General features: G+C 53.1%; 2 protein-coding genes and 1 long non-coding RNA gene across 3 annotated transcripts in view; 2 read left to right on the top strand and 1 right to left on the bottom strand.

The window, feature by feature from the left end:
• Positions 1-7,619, top strand: part of LOC125930610 (uncharacterized) — a 13,680-nt gene extending 6,061 nt beyond the window's left edge. Inside the window, exon 4 of the long non-coding RNA XR_007460182.1 lies at positions 6,812-7,619. This is a non-coding gene — a long non-coding RNA (uncharacterized LOC125930610). The remainder of the gene's footprint in view (positions 1-6,811) is intronic.
• Positions 2,640-9,736, bottom strand: MRPL4 (mitochondrial ribosomal protein L4). Its single transcript, XM_049642464.1, has 9 exons — positions 9,407-9,736; positions 9,255-9,321; positions 9,018-9,168; positions 7,049-7,100; positions 5,992-6,109; positions 5,007-5,113; positions 4,800-4,909; positions 4,645-4,721; positions 2,640-3,507 (listed from the first exon to the last, which is right to left on the bottom strand). Exons 1-9 carry the CDS (start codon positions 9,461-9,463, stop codon positions 3,362-3,364), a joined length of 885 nt encoding a protein of 294 aa, XP_049498421.1. The 5' UTR covers positions 9,464-9,736; the 3' UTR covers positions 2,640-3,361.
• Positions 9,737-21,578: 11,842 nt separating this feature from the next.
• Positions 21,579-23,447, top strand: part of S1PR2 (sphingosine-1-phosphate receptor 2) — an 8,140-nt gene continuing 6,271 nt past the window's right edge. Inside the window, exon 1 of the mRNA XM_049642440.1 lies at positions 21,579-21,946. The gene's annotated coding sequence lies outside the window, so the exon portion shown is untranslated. The remainder of the gene's footprint in view (positions 21,947-23,447) is intronic.

Below are 23,447 nucleotides of genomic sequence, written 5' to 3'. Positions count from 1 at the left end.
CTTTCTTTCTTTCTTTCTTTCTTTCTTTCTTTCTTTCTTTCTTTCTTCCTCTTATGTTTATTTTTGAGAGAGAGCGTGCATGTGTGTGTGAGCTGGGGAGGGGCAGAGGGAGGAAGACAGAGGATCCAAAGTGGGACTTCACGCTGACAGCAAGAGCCCGACACAGGGCTTGAACTCATGAACGTGTAGCTCATGACCTGAGCTGAAGTTGGATGCTTAACCAAGTGAGCCCCCCAGGCGCCCCCATCTCTCTCTCTCTTTTAATGTTTATTAGTTTTATTTATTTTTGAGAGAGAGAGAGAGAGAGCAGGGGAGGGGCAGAGAGAGAAAGGGAGAGAAAGAATCCTAAGCAGGTTCTGTGCTGTCAGCACAGAGCCCCATGTAGGGCTCGATCCCACAACGCTGGTATCGTGACCTGAGCCAAAATCAAGAGTTGGAGGTTCAAATGACTGAGTCACCCAGGTGCCCCCGTCTCTCTCTTTTCAGAAAGGCTTATTATAGAAAATTTCAAACACAGGCAATCATGGGTCCAACTGTCTCTCCTTCCTGCAAGGAAGAAGAAAAAAAAAAGCACTAATCCTCAGTATCTGGGAATGATTAACATGAGGTTGGGGTGGGGGGTGGCGGAACGAACTCAACATGACTGGCGTCCTTATAAAAGGGGGGAATCTAAGGCGCCTGGGTGGCTCAGTCGGTTGAGCATCCGACTTTGGCTCAGGTCGTGAATTCACAGTTCAAGGGTTCGAGCCCCACACTGGGCTCTCTGATGTCAGCACTGAGCTTTGGATCCACCCTCCCCTGCTCGTGCACATTAAGTAAACATTAAAAAAACGGGGGAGGGGGGGTATGGTGCCCAGGGGCACCTGAGTGTCTCAGTTAAGTGTCTGACTCTTGGCTTTGGCTCAAGTCGTGATCTCACGGTTCATGAATTCGAGCCCCACGTCGGGGTCCACGCTGACAGTGCAAAGCCTGCTTGGGATTCTCTCTCCCTCTCTCTCTGTTCCCCCCCCCCCAAATAAATACATAAACAAAATAAATAAACTAAGAAGGAGAAACCTGGACACATACACAGAGACATTGCCATTCGAAGATGAGGGCAGACCTTGGAATGACTACCAGCCATGTAACGTCAAGGTTTGCCAGCAGATGCCCAGAAGCCAGGGGAAGGAAGAGGTTGGGACAGACTCTCCCTCACAGCCTCAGAAGGAATCAACCCTGCTGACACCTTGATCTTAGATTCCTAGCTTCTAGAACCATGAGACAGTACATTTCTGTTGTTTCACCTCCCCCAGGCTGTGGTACTTGGTTAAGACAGCGCTGGAAAACTAATGTGTACATATTCATACTGCCTCCTGATTATTGGAAAGCGCATTTTAATTATCGGATTTTCTGTTTTTTTTTTTTTTTCCTTTTTTTAATGTTTAGTTTCGCGAGAGAGACAGAGCACGAGCAGGGAAGGGGCAGAGAGAACGAGAGGGAGACACAGAATCCGAAACAGGCTCCAGGCTCCAGGCTCTGAGCTGTCAGCACAGAGCCCAGGCGCCCCAATCAGGTCGTTTTCCTAATGCCTTTTTCCATCCTTGGTCTGGCTGGGGTCTCCGGTATGGCGGGACAGGTTCTGACCCTTCTTTTCACAGTCTATGTGGGCAGAGGTTGGCCTTGCTGTTGCCTGACCGCTGTAAGGTAGATAACTCCACAGCCTTACTTGTAGCTAGAAAGATCGAGAGTAGTCTGAGCACCGTCAGAACAGCTGGGTCTTACTCGAAGCCTCGTGTCCCCGCGTGGCCGGCCAGACGCGCAGGGAGAGGTAGGTTAACAGTTTGGCTTTGGCCCAAGCCATGTTTTCCCACCCGCCCTCTGCACCCCTTCTTACTACTGGCTTCAAGTGGCTTTTTTACTTAGTCAAATCTGGTGCTTTAAGGGATCAAAGTTTGTATCCGCAGAGGATTTTCAAAGAATGTGTTATGAGCTCTGAAGGCACTCCCTAGAGAGGCATTCCAGAGATGTTTTTGGCCAGGGGCAGTCCAGCCCATGGGTGGTCACTGTGGCCACCTGGCCTGGCCGGGCCTACATCCACAGGTGGCAGTTCTGGAGAACTTTAAAGAGATTGACCACATCGCAGTCTGTGTTAGGACTGTTTTTAAAGATTAACTAGGGGAGCAAACAGCAGACTCAAGAGTTAGGATACTGGTTTGGGGGGCGGGGCGCCTGGGTGGCTCAGTCTGTTAACTGTCCAACTCAGGTCATGATCTCACCGTTTGTGGGCTCGAGCCCCGCGTTGGGCTCTGTGCTGACAGCTTGGAGCCCGGAGGCTGCTTCGGATTCTGTGTCTCTCTTTCTCTGCCCCTTACCCGCTTGCGCACTCTCTCATGACAATAAGTAAACATTAAAAAAAAGGGGGGGTGGGTGCCTGGATGGCTCAGTTGGTTAAGTGTTTGACTCCTGGTTACTGCTCAGGTCATGATCTCGTGGTTTGTGGGTTCGAGCCCCGCACTGGGCTGTACACGGAGTGTGGAGCCTGCTTCAGATTCTCTCTCTCTGCCCCTTCCCTGCTCGTGGTTTCTCTCTCAAAATAAGGAAATAAAACTTAAAAATAATTTTTTTTTTAAATAGAAGAGAAAAAAGCATTAGGATACTGGTTTGGTGTTTTTAAAAAAACGTGTTTATTCACTCATTTATAGACCACATGGATTCAGACTCTGCTTAGGGGAAATCATTATGACGACAGCTCAGGTCTGCACTTCCCATTTTTAGATCCGGTTTTTAGACTCAAACCCACTGCTTGGCATGAAGGACCATGACCAATGGCACCACAAACCCCATCAGGGACGCGAATTCTTGGTGCCAGTGCTTGGGAATGGGGACGCACCAGGAGCAGGCTCCTAATGACAGCAGTGCCCCTGGTTCCTCGAGTCTGAGTCGCCCTGGGAAAGTTGACTGTGTTACTATCGACAGCCCTGAGGTTGTCCCCAGGAGAGGTACCCAGCAGCGCCTAGCACTCCGGAAAGAGCTTGACTTGCCACGTGGAGTTATTTACAAAATGACAATGCGCTGTTCTGTTTCTCTCCTTTGATTAAAAAATAAAATTGTCCTTAAAAATGAAAGAGAAAATGGGGGCCAAAGTTCAGTCAGGCTCTCTGCCGAGTCGCCTCTTCCTGGTAGTGACACCGCTCAGCCACTCTGTGTGGCCTTCAGCTTCCTCCTGGGATGGGGGGGTTGGGGCGGTGCGGCTCTGCCCTCACGAGGTGGGCACAAGGCTCCCAGGCCCGCCGGCGGCTCGGCCCGGCTCAGAGCAGGCGCCCGCGTGGAGCGGTCCAGGGAGAGGGCGGCCGATGGGCCCTGAGGTGCACGGGGTCACGGCTCAGGGGAAGTCCCGGTAGGGCAGGCGGAAGGGGTAGAGGGGCGTGTAGCGGGAGTCATGCCAGAGCAGCTTCTCCTCCAGGAAGGCGACCGTCTGCAGGGTCAGGACCAGCGTCTGGTGTTTGAGCATGCTGTGCACGTTCAGGCCTGGGGGGCAGGGGGAGAGGTGCAGTCGAGGCTGGGCTGCCCTACCGCACCGGGGCCCCTTTCCCTCCCGTATTCCCCTACTATAGAGGCACCATGGTCTGGCGTGGGGTCACGAATCTTGCAGTCTAGCTGCTCACTGATGGCTAGACCCCGGGCAAGGGACTGTCCTCAGCCCAACTTGTCATCGAGAGCCTCCCGCGTGCCTGGCCCTGCCCTGCGCTCGGGCTGTGATTCCCACCTCGTGCTGGGAGGCACTGACCATAACCACAGCAGATGTGTAAACAATGTACTGCGGGAGGCCTGTGCGCCCGCGGTTAGTCGGGAGGTGGAGGGGGTGGGGGTGGGGATGGCCAGGGCAGGGAGAGGATGGGGCAAGTCGTGCGGGATCCTGTGGGCCTCGGGAAGAACTTAAGCTTTGACCCAGAGGGAGGTGGGACCGGGAGAGCGCTGGGGGCAGAGGCGGGAGGAGCTGGACTCAGGTCGCACGGGCGCCCTCTGGTGGCCGCAGGGGAGAACAGAGTGCGGAACGGAGCAGGAACCCGGGACCAGGGCAGAGGTGACCCCGCCGGTCCAGGAGGGAGATGGGGGTGCTGGGTGGAAAGAAGTGGTCGAATTCTGGATATGTTTAAACTCAGAGCTGACAGGGGGAGGTAGCAGGGACGGGAGCAGAGGGTGACGGCATGCTCTGTGGCCTGAGCCACGGGAAGGAAGGAGTTCTCGTGCCAAGGTGCCTATGAGACCCCCACCCCCGACCCCGGAAGCAGCTGTAGGGGAGGCAGCCAGACCTCAATCAGGACACCAAGAGAGAGCTCTCGGGGCCGAGTCAAGGTAGTGACGGGTGGGATGGATCCCACCTCTCAGCCTCTCTGACTAAGGAGCCAGATGAGCAGAGCCGGCAGCCCTCACGCTTACTCTGTGCCGAGCACTGAGGCCCGAGCCGGGACAGACGCAACCTCAGAGCCTTTCCTTAAGGATGCCATTTTCCCGATGCTCCGTTTGGGCAAGCTGAGGGCTGGCTGGGGGAGGGTGGCCACTGCCCAAGGCCACTCAGCTGCTGAGTGAGTGGCAGGTATAGAACTTGAACTGGCCCATGGACTCTTGGGGGCCTAGGGGGGAGAACCAGGGCCCTCTGCTCACCGACGGCCGGGATCAGGTTGAAGGTCTTGAGCCCGGAGGTGGCGGCCACGGCGTTCTGAGGCATGTCCTCGTGTGCTCTGAAACGGAGGCCAGAAGGTGAGCGCGGCAGAGGACAGCACCCAGCACCCCCACCCCCGCTCTCCCCGCACCCTCACACGTCCACCAGGAGCACGGAGTCCCCCCAGTGGCGGTAGCGGGCCAGCTCTGTCAGGTACTGGGGGTCCGAGGTGGGCAGCTCCAGGGAGTCCACGATGTGCAGGTAATCCTGTTAGGAAGAAAGGACAGTCTGAGCCCCCCACGCCTCAGCCCCCACAGCCCACACCCTAGGATCCCCGCGGCCCCTGGCGGGATCGGGCCTGTACCTGGGCCAGCTTGACAGTCAGAGCCACCTTGAGGCCCTGCACCCGCACTTTCATGGGCAGCATGTAGTAGTAGCTCGTGGGGCCCCGGGGGCCGTGGGCAATGCCTCCTGCAGAGACAGAGGTGTGCGAACAGGTGAGGACCCCCGCTGGGCTTGGGGGCAGAAATCGGTCACGGTGGCTGGTGTAGGGAGGCTGCCCGCAGGCAAATGGAACCGGCAAAGAGGACAGGGCCTCGGGTAGAGATGGGGAGGGGATGTTGGATTGAGGATCACCTGGGACAGGTGACTGTGCCTCACTGGGCCTCGATTTCCTCAGCTGTCAAACCCTGAGTGAGGATCCTCTTCCGGGCCCTGGGAGTGCGGCAGGGAACAAGATGGACAGGAGCCCCGCCCTCATGTCATTCATATTCAGACACAGGCTCAACGGCAGAGGGAATCTGGGCTCTCTTTTCGGAGCAGCATGAGGAGTTGCTGGGGGTCGGGGGCCCAAAGGAGGTCAGGGAGGGCTTCCTGGGGGAGGCACAGCCCAAACACATCATAAGGATGAGAGGCATTGGCCACGGGAGGTGAGAGAGGACACGGAATCAGCTGTGTCTGGTCAGGATGTGGAGGGACAAGGGGGGGTCTGCAGGCACCCGTGCCTGGAATGCCAAGGTAGGGAGCTCAGACTTCCCACAAAGGCTACAGGGACTGGGAGGTTTAGGAAGAGCACCCTGGGTGCTCTGTGAAGTGTGGGCCACGAGAAGTGAGACGGGAGTTAGGGCCAAAAGGGGCTGTGGCCATAGTCTGATGAGAGACGCTAAGGCCAGAGCTGGGGAGGGCTGGGAAGGTGGACTCTCAGGTCTCTGATCCGCACATGGGCAGTGAAGTCCGTGGGCCTGAGTCCTGCTGCCCCTGCCCAGGTAGAAGGAATGGGACTGATGAGATATCACCCCAGATGTGTGCGCAGAATCACCCAGGGCCCCTCCCCTCCCTGCCCCGCTCACCTCCTCGCCAGATCGGGGAGCGGATGCTGCCATGCCTAGAACGCCCACTGCCCTTCTGTGGCCAGGGCTTCCGGCCCCCACCCTTCACCTCGGCCCTAGTCTTGGTCTTGGCGTAGCTCTGTGGGCACAAAGGGAGGAGAGGGTCAGGTTCCCGAGGCAGACACTGTCGCGGCTTAAAGGCACCAGGCCTGGGAATACAGCAGCGAGCCGGGCAGACTGGGGCTGCCGCTGGGGAGCCCGGCAGGAGGCACAGAGATTAGGGGGCCGGGACAAGCACACAGCACTTCGGGAGGGAGTGAAGGATAAAGAAATCAAGAGTTCCCTCATCCACTCCAGAATGTCAGCAGCCTCTCTGCTGCCTGGCACACAGCAGGCGCTCAGTAGTTTTTGAATGATTTCAATGTGGTGGCAACTGAAAGGAAGGTGTGGCATAGGGAAAGGTGTGTGCAGAGGCTCGAGAAAATCAGGGAGAGGTATGGGGTGAGGGATTTCCAATGCCAGGCTGAAGACCTCATTTCTAGGACCAGGGTGGACCAGGGAGGAGGACTCACTAGATTTCTGAGATAAGCAGAAGGGAAACAAAGAGATCCTGATTGATAACGGCTTCTTCAATGCACTTGGCAAAAACTCCAAATTATTCACCATCGCTCCTGCTGACCTCTGTGACCACACGAGGCTGCCTTCTGTCCCTGCCGCAGGACTTTTGCATGTGCCGCTCCCGTTAGCGCCACTGCCCCCCTTTACCTACTTAACACCTACTATGCACCCGAGGTTAAATGTCTCTTCCTCTGGGACGTCTTCCCTAATCATGTATTTACAGGCATGACTACTCGACTCAAGTTCACCTCTCCGACCAGACTACGAGTTTCGCGATAGAGATCGTGCCTGTCTTGTCCACCAGCACAGTGTCTCATCTAATGCACAATGGGTGTTCAGAAAACACCTGGCAAGTAACCCATCGGTGAATGGTTCAGGAGAGAAGAGAAGGCCTGAGCCTAGCAGTCCAGGAGCTTCCCTCGGCCTCCCTCCCCCAGCCTCACCCCACCCGGGGACTCACAATTCTCTTGAAGTTCTTCTGCCAGATGGCAACCTGGTGCAAGATATCCATCCTGTGGAGAACGAACAGGATGTGAAAGGCCCCCCTCCAACTGATGTCCTCGCCACCTCACGAGATGCAAACAGGGGCTCCTCCCTTCCAGTGCCAGGGCCCTGTGTGATCCGCCCCCCGCCCCCTCTGCCCCATCTCGCACCACCTCCAGGCCCGCTCCGTCTCCATTCTGTGAGATGGGGTCCAGCCTCCATGCCTTTGCGCTCACTGTTCCCTCTGCCTGAAACGCTCTTCCCCTGGCTGGTCCCTTCTCGGCCCCAAACAACATCTCCGAGAGGAGCCTCCTTGCTAGAAAGAGGGCCACCTCTTCCTGCCTCTCCCAGTACCTTACTCTCTTCCTAGGCTTCCAACTTACTCATTGCCACCCTCTTTATGGGCTGCTTTGCCTCTCTAGCCCTGTGACCCCATTCAGTAGACACTGGTCACAGGCGTGGTCATCACACCCCTGAAGTGTGGCCAGTGCCACGTGTTGAAATGACAATATTGTAGACGCAGCAGGTTAAAGAAAATAAATCCTTGTTTCTTCCCCTTTTTTTTTTTTAAACGTGGCTACTAGCAAAATTTAAGTTATACGTGTGATTGACGCTACGTGGCTACATCGGACACGACTGCCAGCGTAGTCTGCCAGGGGTTGGCAAACTATGGCTAGTAGGCCAAATCTGGCCTGCTGCCTGTTCCTGTCAATATGTTTTACTGGAACACAACTCCGCTTTTGCTTACAAACTGTCTGTGGCTGCTCTTGCGCTCCACCGCAGAGATGAGTAGTTGCCATGGGGACGTTATAGCCTGCAAAGCCTAAAATATTTTCCTATCTGGCCCTTCACGGGAGAAGTTTGCTGACCCCTGCTCTAGACTGTAAACAACATTGGCAACCTTGGCGCTCATTCACTGCTGTATTCCCAACACCTAGAATGGAATCTGGCACATAGCAGATCCTTCCTAAGTATTTATAGAATAAGCAAAATATGTTGTTTTTAATTTCTTTAAATTTATTTATTTTGAGAGAGCGCATGGCGGGGGGGGGGGGGTTGGGGAGAGAGGGAGAGGGAGAGAGTGAATGAGTATCCCAAGCAGGCTCTGCCCTCTCAGCGCAGAGCCCAAGTCAGGGCTCAAACTCACGAACCGCGGGATGATGACCTGAGCGGAGATCAAGAGTTGGGTGCTTCACCAACTGAGCCACCCAAGTGCCCCATGTTGTTTTAAATTTAATTTTGTCACCCTCTACTAGATGGAGACTTTGAGACTCTGGAAAAGTAGGGGGCAAACCATACCAATACCAGTAATAGTAATAAATAAACAGCACTTATTATGTGGCAGATACGATGCACTTCAGAGGTATCCTATGCTTTGGCAAGCCATAACCCAGCCCAAGGAGTCGGTCCACACACGGTTGAGATCCTGGCTCTAAATCTTACAAGCTGTGCGACGCCAAGCAAATTTCTTAACCTGTCTGTGTTCTCAGTTTTCTTATCTACAAAGCAGGAATAACTGAACCTAGGGTTGCTATGATGGTCTGCTTAACCAAACTGCAAATAGGCTATTCCAGGCACATAGAAAGGGCTTAACCATCGTCATGCTCGTTTTTACAAAACTCAATTAACAGCAACGATAATCAATGTATCTATAGAACTTCTGCTGTGCCAGAATTAACTCGCTTCATCATCACAGCAAACTCCTGAGGTTTCACAGAATGGGGACACTGAAGCATAAAAGGGGAACGCAGGATTTGAACTCAGTCACTTAACTCCTCGGGGATGTTACCTCTTAGATCTCAACCTCACACAACTCTGTAGCTGGGAAAATCATCATATCCCCCTTTGGCAGGTGGAAAAACCGAGGCTCGAGCCCAGATCATCCTGATTCCTAAAGCCCCGCGTCTCATCCCTCTGGCACTCAGTTCACCATTTCGCTCACTCACCTGGGCGCCGTGGAGAAAACGTCGGGGTGCAGTTCAGCCAGACCCACACGCTCCTGCTGGTAGCCCCGCAGGGACTCCACCCAGGCCTGCACCGGACGCCGGGTCGCGGGGACCGGGAGCTCGCACCTGCGCAGCACAGGCGTCTGGGGACCTGAAGCGATTGGGAGGTCAAGGGTCAGGACCGAGCGTCAGGGCTCCCGGTCGCCGCCCCTCCTAGGGCGACCCTGACAACCTCACCCGCGCTAACTACTGCCTCTGGCTTCGCCACCGGGTGCACTGCCTCTTCCGCCAGCGCGTTCAGGCCCTGTAAACCGTGAACGAAAGTGAACGACGACGCCCGGAACCTCCAACCTTTGTCCTCCCATCCCGTCCCCAGTCTCGGGCCTCACCCGGCAGCCGGTGGGCCGAAGCCAGGCCCGCGCCCCGGCCCGCACTAGCTGCAGCATTGTCCCGCAGCTCCCCACGCGGAGAGGTCACGGCTCCTTCTGGGTGTGCGCGACGCCCGGCGATGACATCACGCCCGCGACACCGCCCACCTCGCTCGGCTGGGCGCTGGAAAGCTGAGTGTGCAAGAGCGAAGACGGCGGGGCCTGGCCCGGCGTGCCTCCATCTCCGCCCCAAGACTAATCCCCAAGCCCCAACTTTCACGCCTGGCCTAAAGGACCCTCTGCGACCCCTGGAAACGCGACTTGCAGCAAATAGCCGCGCCCCCTGCACACGCCCAGCTCTTTGGCGTCCCGCCCCCTAAGAGCAGGAATCCAGCCAATGAGACCTCCGCGCCGAAAGGCTCCCTCCTCGTTCAGCCAATGAACGTTAAGCCTGGCAAAGTGGCCCCGCCTATGGCTGGGCGGTTCTGGGGCAGGCTTTAAGAGAACATGACCAATAACCGTTACCCTTTTGGTGTCGGTCACGCCCTCCATGCCCCTCCGCGTCCCATGTATCTTCCTAGAATTTCTGAGGTGGTTTTGGGGTTTCCGATAACGTGCTTTTTTGTGTGTTTAAGTGCAGGGCCTTATCTCCCACAGAAAGCTGTTAGGACTGAGCCTGTGGGACCGTGCCTCTCCTCTCAGATCCCTCAGAGCAGGGGTATGTTCCCTCTCAAACCAAAGATTAGGTCTGTCTTCTCCGCCTCCTAGGCCAGGGTGCGGTCCACTGTCAGACCGCTCTCCGAAAACAGAGCGAACTGGGGAGTCCGCAGATCCTAGATTCCCTCCCTCGTTGAGCATCCTTACAACCGAAACGCAAATGTTCATTTTTAGGTTCTTGGCCACTTTCCCCGCGCGACCTCCAGAGGGCGTCACGAACCCCTCGCTTCGCTCCCTCGCCAAGTCTGAACACCCGGCTGCCAGGGTGCCCTGGACCAGGAGGGGAGCTCAGTGGCCTAGAACGTGGTCTGGGAGCCAACCTCAGTTTCCTCATCTGGAAAATGGAGAGGTCGTGAGACTTCAATGAAATGTTGAAGGCCAAGCCCTCCATGCCTTGCACAAAGTGAACACTTAAAGGGGTATTATTATTGTTATTGAAGGTAAGTTTTGTCATCAAAACAAGGCAAGAGCCAAGGCAGGGATGAGGGGGACCCCGGAAGACTTGAATGCTGTGCTAAAGATGTGGGCGCTTTTTTTTTTTTTTTTTGCATCTGATATGTATCATAGATATTTTTGTGTAATAGCAACAAAAATTTACAATGTATTTCATTGTGTACTTTATCCCTGCTAGAATAATTGTGGATGTGAATTTAAAGCTCCACCCACCTTGTAATTGAAAAAGGTCTTTAAATCCTTCATGTTGTAGAATTTTATTCATTCATTTTATGTTTGTGTAGGTGACTCACACACCGGGTAAAGAAAATGTGAACAATTACAAGAGTATAACTAGAATGAAATGTCTCCTCCAATCTCTGACCTCTGCCCCTCCCTGTTCTCTCCCAAAAGCCGCTACTACAGCTATGTGTCTCCTCCCAGAACCAGTTTATGATTTCAAAGGCGGATTTACAAGTCTGTCCTCTGCCAGGAAGTTTGGGTTTCACGTAGCAAACGATGGAACAGTACTTAGTTGCTTAATGATTTATTAGGCACCTACTGTGTACGGTGTAGGTAAATCCAGCAGACATTAAGATACAATGCAGTGCAGAAGGCTGAAGAATCGAAACAGGGGAAGGAAAATCTACAGGGTCTGTGGAAGCCCAGAGGAAGAACTCCTCACCCCTGGGGGCAGGGATCTCAGAGGTGAATTCCCTGAAGCTGTAACCTGAGAGCTAAGGTTTGAGGGTCCATCAGGAGTTCATCCAGAGGAGAAAAGGTGTTCCAGACTGAAAAAACAGGATTCCAAAGGCCAGGAGTGGGGAGAGAGTGGCAGGGCTCAGAGGCGGCCGGCTGGACCTTCCCGATGGCAACTCCTTCAAGTTGAACCCACTGCGGGGCCTTCACACTGTTCCTTCATCCTGGAACGTACTTTTCCCAGGGCTCCACGTGGCTCTATCTCTCACCTCCTTCAATTCTTTGCTCACACGTCACCTCCTCCAAGAAGCCTGTCCTGAACACCCTATTCAAAACTGTAACCCCCACTCCTGGCCCTTATCCTGTCTTATTTTTTCCCCACCGGTATTTATCTTCTAACATCCTCTGTAATTTCCTGGGTTTTCATGCTTTTTCTCTGTCTCCTGCATTAGAATATAAACCCCCAGGACAGAAATTTTGCTCTGTAACACAGTAGGGGCTCAGGACGTGTTTCTTGAGTGGATTCCTTTCCTAATCATCCTGCTGCAGGGGTCTTACCAGAAACAGAGAAAGCCCTCCCTTTGTCTCCTGGGTCTCAAGATCTCCATTCCCCCAATGCCACAGGCACATAAGGTACAAGAAAAAAAAAAAAAAGAAGATCATTTACCCAATGACACTGTAGTCACATAGACACAGGTTCAAATTTAGGGGGTGTCGCTCGTTGGCTGGGTGTCCCTGGGCAACTGGTTAGCTCTTTCAGAGTTTGGTCTCCTCATTCTTATAAGTGGGGTATACACAAACCCTTCTCTACAGAGCTGTGTGAAGGATCAGAGTTCTCTTTCCTTCCCTCCCTACTCCCCACAGTCTTTTTCCCACCACAGGAGGCTGGAAACTCCTGCATCAAACGTCCCTCCTCTGCTCAGAACCCTCTCTCCAGGCCTCTCATTTCACTTTGAGCAAAAGCCAAACTCCTCGCTGCAGCCCACAAGGCCTTACAGGTCCTGTCCTCCCTTCCTTCCACCTTCACCCTTTATTACTCTGTGGTTTAGGCCGCAATGATCTTCTCACCAGAACCTGTCAATCTGATGCCAGCCTCAGGGCCCTTGCACTGCTGCTTCCCTCTCCCTGGACCTCTATTCCTTAAATATCTACATGATCTCCCTCACCTCCTTCACATCTTGACTCAAATACCACCTTCTCAGGTGACATTGGGTCTAAAGTCACTGTTCCCTTCCTACCCCACATTCCTCATATGCCTTCCCAAAATTATTGTTTCTTGTATATCTTCCACATTCTAACAGATCATATCATGTTCTTCTTTGTCTTGATTTTTGCCTCTCCCCCACTCCGCCCCAACACTAGAACGTCAGCTCCTGGAGGACCAGGTCTTTATTTCTTTCACTGCTGGGCCTCATTGCCAAGAAGGGTGCCAAGCACCCGGTATGTTCTCAGTACATAGTAACGGATGGAACCAACGTGGTGTAGAGAAAGAAGTTTGCACAGGAATCCCCCACCAGCCTATTGATTGTGAGCCTTAATGAAAGAGAGGTAATGACCTTGAGACCTGCATACTGCAAGGCTCAAAGTTTGACCATTTTGGCTCAAACCTGGGCGGAGGTCAAAGGTTGATGTTTCTAGCCCACTCCTGTGGATCAAAGGCTCAATTGCAGGTGACCTCTGTCCCCAGTGGCGTGTGGCAGATGTCAGCCTTGCAGCCCAGAGAGGATCTCTGCTGGCCGTGGGCATGATAGCAATTTAGGGAGCCTACACCGGAAGCTGGAGGACCCCCCTCCCCCAAACATCTGGCCGTTCCTAGTCCCCCAGGACGGTGCAGGACTTTTCACAACGGCCGGAGGTCAAGGATGGAATATTGGGGGCAGCTGTCAGATAGGAGGTGCAGGGCATGGGTGCAGGCTTGATGACGGGGCCTGACCTCCTGGGGAGAGCTGCTCCCTCATCACTGCCAGAACATCTGCTGTGTGTTCGTTGGCAGCTCAGTTTGTGGGTAATCGCCAAGCACCACGAGGAGCAGAGGGAGTCTCCCCTCGCAGCACGCCCCACCAGCCCCTGGGGATGGGCCTGATTTGCATAGACATTTCCATTGCCTTCGGTTCCCTTCAGTTGGATCCAGATGGGAAGTAGGGCAGAAAAAAAGGGGCTTGAACCCCTGGGCAGGGCACCTGCACTCTCCAGGCCTCAGTTTCCCCCTCTGTAAAATGGGACTATAATTACTCTTCCTCACATGATTTGTGTGAGCCGTAGGCCTGTGTGCCCTCAGATCATCCGTTCCCTGCTCTGCTGGGCCCCACGGCTCAGGGCTGCCCCTCGCGTACGCCATCTCCTAGCCCAGTGGCTTCTGCTCAGATTTAGCCAACGGCAGGCACTGAGGGGAGATCGGAGGGCGGGAGGACGGGGGCAGGGGGACAGGGTAATTCTCCCCATCTGCTCTGGTGGCTTCTCCCACTGGACATGGCCTCCCTACCTGCTAATTTCTAAATAGTCTAACCCTTTCCCCAACTTCGGTGTCTCATCTATGTAACCAAGCCCTGTGCTAAATCCCCTCTGTCTGAGATATTTCTAGTTTCCTGTGTAGACCCTGACTGATGTAAGGCAGCCGTGAGGCATTCGTGTTTTGTTTTAAGGTACAATTTATGTGTACAGTTCTTCAAGCTCCCACAAACATATATAGTCACACAACCACTACCATAATCCACATACAGAACTGTTTCCACTGTGCCCCCCCCCTTTTTTGAAGTTTATTTATTTATTTTGAGAGACGGAAAGAGGAGTGGGGGAGGGGCAGAGAGAGAGAGGAAGAGAGAGAATCCCAAACAGGCTCCCTACTGTCAGCGCAGAGCCCGATGTGGGGCTTGAACTCACCAATCACGAGATAGTGACCTGAGCCGAAACCAAGAGTCGGGCCCAGGTCCGACTAACCAATTAAGCCACCCAGGTGCCCCCCCCCCCCAACCTTTTTTAAATGTTAATTTATTTCAAGAGACAGAGAAGGGCAGGGGCAGAAAGAGAGAGGGAGAGAGAGCATCCCAGGCTGGCTCCACACTTAGTGCAGAGCCCAACGAGGGGCTTGATCTCACAAACCGTGAGATCATGACCAGAGCTGAAATCAAGAGTTGGACGCTTGAGGCACTTGGGTGGCTCAGTCGGTTAAGCCTCTGACTTCAGCTCAGGTCATGATCTCATGGCTCGTGAGTCCAAGCCCCGCATCAGGCTTTGTGCTGACAGCTCAGAGCCTGGAGCCTGTTTCGGGTTCTGTGTCTCTGTCTGTCTCCGCCCCTTCCCTGCTCATGCTCATGCTCTGTCTCTCTCTCTCTCAGAAATAAATAAACATTTTAAAAAATTAAATTAAATTAAACAAAAACAAACAAAAGAACTGACTGAGCCACCCCAGGGACCCCTCCACTGTGCCCTTTCAGGCCATCCCCAGCTCCTGCCGGCCATGAGTCTGTTCACCACGCCTACAGTTTGGCCTTTTCTAGAATGTCATAGAAATGGAATCATACAGTATGTGGGGTTTGGCTACTTTCCCTCCTGATAACACACTGGAGATTCATCCGTGTTGTTAATATCCTAGTTCCTCACTTTGGAAGCCAGCGGTTGCAAAGATTATATCCTTGAGTGGTCTCCCGTGTAAGTGCTATACTATGTCTGTCCATTCTCTGGTTGAGGGAGCTGCCGTGAGCTTTGGATGAGTTGATACTCGCAATGCACTCAGGACAATAACGGGCGCATTATATATAAGCCGGCTCTTATTACTATGCTGGGGGTGGGCCTGCTGAGGAACAGACTTCTGACGCTCCCCTCTCCCCTAACCGCCTGCTTCCCTCTTCCAGAAGAGAGGGCCCCCCTTCCTAGGCTGGAAGGGCCAAGACTGTATCTGCCGCGGATGCATCAGGGGTTGGCTTCCAAAGGGAACCTTCCCACCCCATCCCCGAAGCTGAGAGTGGGCCCCGAGCCTATGGGCGAGACCAGGCGGCTGCAGCCCCAGTGCCTGCCAAGATCAGCATCTGGAAAGCTTCTCTGCAGTTGGGGCCCCTTCCCCCAGCGCTGTGGTGATGACGAGAAGCTTGGGACCTGTCTCAGACACTTCTCTTCACGAAGTTCCTCCTGCCAAAAGCCAAGAGCTGGGGGTTGGGGAGGACAGTGGAGGCCCAGGGAGGCTGGAGGGATCAAGGAGAAGAATGTTCTGCATCTCACCAGCGATGGGATGTGGTCCAGAGCGGTAAGCGAGTGGTAAGCACTGCCCTTCTGTTTCCACCCACCGGGGCAGGGATGGGGGCTACTGCCTCGGAGCCAGGACGGGGACGCAGGATGAGCAAGAGGGCAAATCCCACCACTGCTGCTTTGGTTCTGTCATCTTTAAAATGGGGAGATGAGGAAAAGGCAAAACTATGAAGGCAGTAAATGGAGGGGTTTGCCGGGAGTTAGTGGGGAGGGGGGCACGAGGAGGCCGAGCACAGAGGATTTTTAGGGCAGTGAAACTACTCTGTGCGAAACTATAACGGTGGTTACATTCACTATGCGTTCGTCTGGACCCAAGAGCGGACGCCAGTGTAAAAAAAACGTGGACCCTGGATGACCCATCGTGACAAATGGGCCACTCCGGTGGGCATACGCAAGTGGGAAGGCTGTACCTGTGTGGGGGGCAGAAGATATATGGGAAGTCTCTGTACTTTCCCCTCAGTTTTGCTGTGAACTTAAAACTATTCTAAAAACTAAGGTCTATAGGGGCGCCTGGGTGGCTCAGTCGGTTGAGCGTCCGACCTGGGCTCAGGTCATGATCTCAGCAGCTCCTGAGTTTGAGCCCCGCGTCCGGCTCTGTGCTGACAGCTCGGAGCCTGGAGCCTGGAGCCTGCTTCTGTGTCTCCTTCTCTCTGCCCCTAACCCACTCACATTCTGTCTCTGTCTCTCTCAAAAATAAATAAACATTAAAAAAAAACAACAACTTTAAAAATAAGGTCTATTAAAAACAGTGGGATGATGGGAAGAATAATACCACCTTGCTGGAGGCGTGACGATTCGAAGCGTCGCGCCCAGCGCCGTGGTCTGTGTTGCGGGGAGCGTTAGCCATTATTGTCAGGGGCCCTGTAATTAGTGGAGGCTGGTCCAAGCTTCTTCCTTCTCCTCTCTTCCCCTGCCCGGGAGCTCCCCAAGAAAAGGGGGCCCCATTTCGCTCATTCCTCATCCCCCCCCCTTCTCTCATTCAGGGGCCCCTAGGCAGGGCTCCGCTTCCCCCTTGACCTCTCAGACCATCAGGAAGTCTAGGCTCGCACTGCGTCCCGGTTCTCTTTCCAAAGCCATTCCCTCAGCTGACCGGCAAGACCTTGAGTTGACCCAGAAGCGGGAGGTGGGGGGTGAGGGGGAGGCGGAAATTGTCTGTTGGTGTATCTGCGTGTCCCTAGGGACATCACCTTTGTCTAGGAGCCATGATCCCCTTACAGACAGCCGGATATGTCTGTGGCCTTGATATCCCCGCCCACTGCAGGTCCCTTGGGGAGGTGTGGCAAAGTGCTGAGCCAGCCAGGGCAAGTGCGGGGGGGGGGGGGGGGGGGCACTTCCTCCCCAGCCTTCAGGTCCCCACAGGGCTGAGATTTCCGCTCTGATAGCTCCCGGGTGAGGAGAGGACCCAGTTTTCTTTGTGTTTTGTACCCCGTGGGTTGAACACCTGGTTTCTAGAGGTTGTGCGAGCAACACGCAATACACATCACTCGGCAGGGGTTTCAGTGAGGTTTTGCTGAGGTCTGATGGCACCCCAAGATCTGGCCTGGCAGTGACTGGACACCGAAAATGAGCTCAGGAAAAGGAGCATTTTCTGACTTATCTCCCCATCAAAGCCCTGCCACCTGTGTTAGAACTGTCTGGTCTGTCTCCTCCGTCAGACTGTCAACAACGGGGCATAGCCAGGGCTAGCACTGAGGATTCTATGAATATATATGCTGCATACATATACATATACACATACATATACATAGCATAATATATTGATTTTTTCTTTAAAAAAACTTCTTTAAAAATGTTTATGTATTTTTGAGAGACAGAGAGACAGAGACAGACAGAGACAGAGTGCAAGCCGGGGAGGGGCAGAGAAAGAGGGAGACACAGAATCCGAAGCAGGTTCCAGGCTCTGAGCTGTCGGCACAGAGCCGGACGTGGAGCTCAGACTCACAAACCGTGAGATCATGACCTGAGCCGAAGTCAGACGCTTAACCGATTGAGCCACCCAGGCGTCCCTTCTTTTTTCTTTTTTTAAGTAACCTGTATGCCCAACGTGGGGCTTGAACCCAGGACCCTGAGTTCAAGAGTCTCATGCTCTACCAACTGAGCCGGCCAGGTGCCCCAACGTATTGCTTCTTAATGCTCATTTCTTTATTAATAAGTTAAATATATTGTTCTTTTTAAAAAGTTTATTATTAATATAAATTTATTTAATAGCAAGATGTTGAATAATATCAGTATGTTTATTTGTCATGTTATTACTTATATTATTGGTAATATTTATTTTTTTATTACAAGAACAATTTTATGACTAGAAGTCTGGTGACTTGTTACCTATTTGATTTTTCATGTCCTTGCCAATTTTTTTAAGTGTATTTATTCATTTTGAGAGAGAGAGCACAAGCAGGGGAGGGGCAGAGAGAAAGAGACAGAGAGAGAGACAGAGAGAGAGACACAGAGAGAGAGAGAGAATCCCAAGCAGGCTCCATGTTGTCGGCATGGAACCCAACTCGGGGCTCAATCCCACAAAATGTGAGATCATGACGTGAACCGAAATCAAGAGTCGGATGCTCAACCGACTGAACCACCCAGGTGCCCCTCAATTTTTTTAAATTGGTACCGTGAACTAAAAATTTCAAACAGTCCCCCGGGGTACACCGTAAAAATCTGGCCCCCTCTCACCTGTTCCCCTGCCCCCAGCTCCCTGCCCTGAGGGTAACCGCTGTGACCGTTGTCTTGTGCCTTCTCCGGGAGGTGGCCCGTGGGCCCGCAGGCAAATGTGTGTGTATTTATACAGCCCTTATAAATACACCTGGACGTGCAGGCCTGCAATGCAAACTGATTTACATTGTGGTTTTTTTCAACTTAATACGTTGAAGACAGTTTCAGATCAAGACTCCTCCGTTTTTACTTTATAATAGGCAGAAATGGACCAATTTTAATTTCCTTTTTTGTTGCTTTGCTTTTCAACACTTTTTATGAAGTATAACATACATACAGAAGAGTGTACCAAACCTCTTCTTCTACTGGTTGCATTGTCTGCGTACCAAGCAGCCTTAATTATTTTTTTAATGTTTGTTTGTTTGTTTGTTTGTTTGTTTGTTTTGAGGTGGGGGGAGGGGCAGAGATAGAAGGAAAGAGAATCCCAAGCATGGGCCTCCATGTCACGACAGTGAATCATGACCTGAGCAGAAATCAAGAGTCAGACGCTTAACCGACTGAGCCACCTAGGCATCCGCCCCCCTGTTAATTTCCATTTCAGCTTTCTTGAGGTATCATTGACATATAAAACCGTGAGATATGTAAAGTGTACATCATGTTGATTTGATATGTGTATACCTTCCCAAAGGATTCATTCATAGCTAGTTGGGGTGCCTGGGTGGCTCACTCGGTTGAGCGCCCAACTTCGCTCAGGTCATGATCTCACCGTCTGTGAGTTCGAGGCCCACATTGGGCTCTCTGGTGACAGCTCAGAGCCTGGAGCTGCTTCGGATTCTGTGTCTCCCTCTCTCTCTGCCCCTCCCCCACTTGTGCGCCCCCCCCCCATCTCTCAAAAATAAATAAACCTTAAAATTTTTTTTAAATTAAAAAAAAGGATTCACAGCCAGTTAACTGACACATTGATCATCTCACATACTTATTTGGTGTGTGTGCGAGAACATTTAAGTTCTACTCTCTTAGCAAATTTCAACTGTACATTACAGTGTTAGCAAGCAGAGTCCCCACATTTTAGATCCTCCGAACTTGTTCATCGTACAGCTGCAAACTTGTGCCCTTTCACTAATCTCCCCCTCTTACCTCCCCACCCCAGCCCCTGGCAACCACCACTTTCCTACTTTCTGTTTCTCTGAGTTTGACCTTGTTTTGTTTTGTTTAGATTCCATATATAAGTGATACCAAGCAGTTTTATCTTTCTCTCCTTGGTTTATTTCACTTTGTGTAATCTCTCCAGGTTCATCCATGCTGTCGAAAATGGCAGGATTTTCTTCTTTCTCATGGCTGTATAAAATTCCATTTTATATAATATATATATTATAATATATGTTATATATAAAATGTTACATAAAATATTATATAAACATGTTATATTATAATATATATGTTATATGTATAAAATTCCACTATATATATTTCCACTATATATGTATTTCCACTATATATATATTTCCACTATATATTTCTACATATATATATTTCATATATATATAATATGTATATCACATTTTCTTTTCTTTTTTTTAAATTTATTTTTTTTAATGTTTATTTATTTTTGAGACAGAGAGAGACAGAGCATGAACAGGGGAGGGCAGAGAGAGAGAGGGAGACACAGAATCCGAAGCAGGCTCCAGGCTCTGAGCTGTCAGCACAGAGCCCGACACGGGGCTCGAACCCACGAACTATGAGATCATGACCTGAGCTGAAGTCGGAAGCTCAACCGGCTGAGCCATCCAGCTGCTCCTCTTTTCTTTTCTTTTTTTTTTTTTTAAGTTTATTTATTTTTAGAAAGAGGGGGAATTTAGAAAGAGGGGGAATCCCAAGCAGGCTCTGCATCGTCAGCACAGAGCCTGACTATGGGGCTCGAACTCATGAAATGTATGATCGTGACCTGAGCCGAAATCAAGAGCCTGTCGCTTGGGGCGCCTGGCTGGCTCAGTCGATTGTGTTGTGTCAGACTTTGGCTCAGGCCATGATCTCAAGGCTCGTGGGTTGGAGTCCCTCTTCCAGCTCTGTGCTGACAGCTCAGAGCCTGGAGCCTGCTTCAGATTCTGTGTCTCCCTCTCTCTCTGCCTCTCCCCAATCATTCTCTCACTCTCTCTCTCTTTCTCAGACATAAACATTAAAAAAATTGTTTTCAATTAAAACAAAAAAGTCTGTCGCTTAACTGACTCAGCCACCCAGGCACCCCCTACCACATTTTCTTTATCAGTTCTTCCACTGATGAACATTTAGGTTGCTTACATATCTTGGCTGTTGTGAATAATGCTGCAATGAACACAGGAGTGCAGATATCCTTTTTTGTCATTTTGCACGTCAACATTCTTTACTGAAGTATGATATACACACAGAAAGTGCCCTGAACCTTTCCTTCTTTTGCACTGTCTCCAGCAGTCTTTTTTTTAAAAAATTATTATTTATTTATTTTTCAGATTGAGAGAGAGAGAGAGAGAGCCTGTGTGCAAGCAGAGGAAGGGCAGAGAGAGAGAGAGAGAGAGAGAGAGAGAATCCCAAGTAGGCTCGGCCTTGTCAGTGCGCAGCTGGAGGTGGGGTTTGTCCTCACCAACCCTGAGATCATGATCTGAGTCAAAATCAAGAGCTGGACACTAAGCTGACTGAGCCACCCAGGCACCCCTATAGCAGTCAATTATTATTGGCATTGGACACATGTGCACATTAAAAAAAAATCAAAAGGTACGAGAGAGTTCATAGAATGAAAGCAGCCTCCTTCCCGTGCCCTATCCCTATCTTTCACTTCCTCTCCCAGGAAATTCACCAGTTTCTTCTGCCTGAAATATTCTGGATATTCTGAGCACAGGTTGTGGAACATCAGCTCCAGGGAGTATTGTCTGGTTTGTCCCTGATACACCTCCAGCCTTTTAGAACAGTATCTGGCACATACCAACCAAATGCTTAATGTTATCTGGTAAATAAACATATAGGAAGGTTATATACACATTTTCACAAATAGTAGCCTCCTAAAAGGCTGTCTCTTGCACCTGAACATAAGCTCCATGAAGGCGAGCACTGTGATGAATCTGGGCCCGCCTCCCTGGTTGACCACAGCACGGGCAGAGGTAGGGTAGATAGGCTGGTGGGTGCTCTGAGTTTTCTAGGAGTCTTATCTGAATTCTGAGGTCTTATCAAGGCAAAACTAATCCTGTCTTTGCGGCAGGGCGTGGCACATAGTAGGAACTTGACCATTTGTTGTGGGAACTCAGAGTAGGCGCATAATGCCTATTTGCTGCATGGACACAAAGGTGCTTCCGTAGCTCCTTGTTGCGTAAAGGGGATCTCATGCTCTCCTCCAATTCCAAGGTCCCAAGGAACGGGCCAAGAGTATATCTGCAATCAAAGAGTTGTTTCAGGTTGAAGCCACCTGGCCAGGAGAGACGTGACATCACGGAGTCGTGTGACGTCATACGCCGGCAGGTTCTCACGAGTGGGGGCTGGGAGGGGCAGGGCGAGAGGTGGGGGAGGCGAACAAAGGGACCCCGCGCGCCTCCCCCGCCGTCCCCAGCGCGCGCCCGCGCCCGACCGATCACATCTGGAATTCATTTAGCCGCCGCCGGAAAGGGGAGGAGAGGAGGGCGGGGCGAGTGGGGGGCCGAGGCGGTGTCTCTCCCGCCCCCCTCCGTCCCAGGTCCCCAGCCCCGGGACGCGGCCCCAGCCCGGCAGGCAGCCCCAGCCCCTGCCGATGCCGTCCCGGGGACGCAGACGCCGAAGCCCCTCCGGCCAGAGCAGGGACCCGGCCTGCCCAGCCAGGTGAGTGCGGGGCGAGGGGAAAGCAGAAAAGACGGGGCCCGGGGCCCGGGAGTCGCAGGGTCGGAGCTGGGGGGGGGGGGGGCAGGCGAGGGGTTGGGGGCGCACCCGGGCGCGCACGCGCCGCCCGTGCTCCTGCTGCACGGAGGGAGTGGTCACTGTGAACCTTCTCCACGACTCCGGGCCGCCCCTACAGCCTCCGCCGCGAACCCCCAGACTGAGCTCCCCGCCTTCCTCAGCGGCAGGAAGTTGGCGCCGAACAGAAGGCGGAATCCGAGCGCTTTCGGCCGGACACTGGGAGGCAGAACCGAGGGGTTCGGGGAGTGCGTATGGGGGGAGGGGGGAGGGCCCTCCTCCTGGCTGACTCCGGCCGGGCGAGAGCGAAAGGTGCAACGCGCCGGCGAGCCTTCAAGCCGAGGGGCGGAGTCCCCAGGGAGGGCAGTCTGCCCCACCGCCTGCAGGTCGGCCTCGTTGCCTCAGTTTCCCCGAGTAGTCCGTCTTCTTCAGTCCCCCCGCGGGGGCGTGGCTTTGTTCTGGAAGGAATGGGAACGTGACTGCGTGGCTCCGGCGCCTCATCTTTCTCCTGGGGCCCAGGGACGGGGCGACGGTGCGAACGCGCGTGGCGCGGACCCCGCGTGGTCCCGGGCCCAGCAGATTGTCGGAACCTCGCCCCCTCCTCCGGCACGAGTTGACTCACCCGGGGATTTCCATACCCTCCCCGACTCTGCCCTAGGCAGAGACAACAGGCGCCACGCGCTGAGCCCACGGTCCCCCCGCGTTGGCGCGACGGCGGTTCGGTAGTTGCCGTGTGGCTGCAGCTGGGGTCACCCCTCCTCCCCGCGCCTAAGCCCTCCGGGAATACCGAGACGAAGCTCCTTGGGGAGTGGGGGGGAGAGGCGTTCCCCACCCCCACGGGAGATGTAGGGATTCCTCGCGTGTGGCTGTCGCGGGAGAGGAGGCGCGGCCCCGGCGGGAGCGAGTGTAGATACCGCGCATTCCACCGCCAGATAAGGAGGCCAGACTGCAGCCCGAGGGCGGGGGTGGGTCCTGTCGCTGTCTCCACGGAGACGCGCTGGGCTTCGCCTAGTCTGGGGGCTGCCAGCGACCAGAGGCGTCTCCAGCCTTTGCTGTTGTTTGAGACTCAGCTGAGTTTAGGTGCCTCTACCCTCAGGGGCCCACGGGGCTTTGTTCATTTGTTCATCCATCCATCCATTCATTCATCCATCCATCCATCCTTCTGTATGGCACGTTTCCTGAGCACCTTCTGGATGCCAAGCATCATGCCACAGAGGCTGAAAACGGACTTGGTCGCTGGCCTCCAACACTCGTGCTCTACCGTGCAAGCCAGACAGAAAACAAGAGATACAATAATAATATCCGAAAATGGCAAGTTGTGTGAAGATAAGGCAAGATGCTGCAATAGAAAGGCCCTGGGGAAAGTGGCTATAGTAGACTGACGGTCTGAGCCGCCCCCCGCCCCCCCTCCCCCCCCACCCCCCCCATT

This window comes from Panthera uncia, chromosome A2 (genome assembly GCF_023721935.1).
Source record: "Panthera uncia isolate 11264 chromosome A2, Puncia_PCG_1.0, whole genome shotgun sequence".
Lineage (NCBI taxonomy): Eukaryota > Metazoa > Chordata > Mammalia > Carnivora > Felidae > Panthera > Panthera uncia.
Note: the sequence above shows the minus strand (reverse complement) of the source record. Positions and strands in the feature narration are given on the sequence as shown.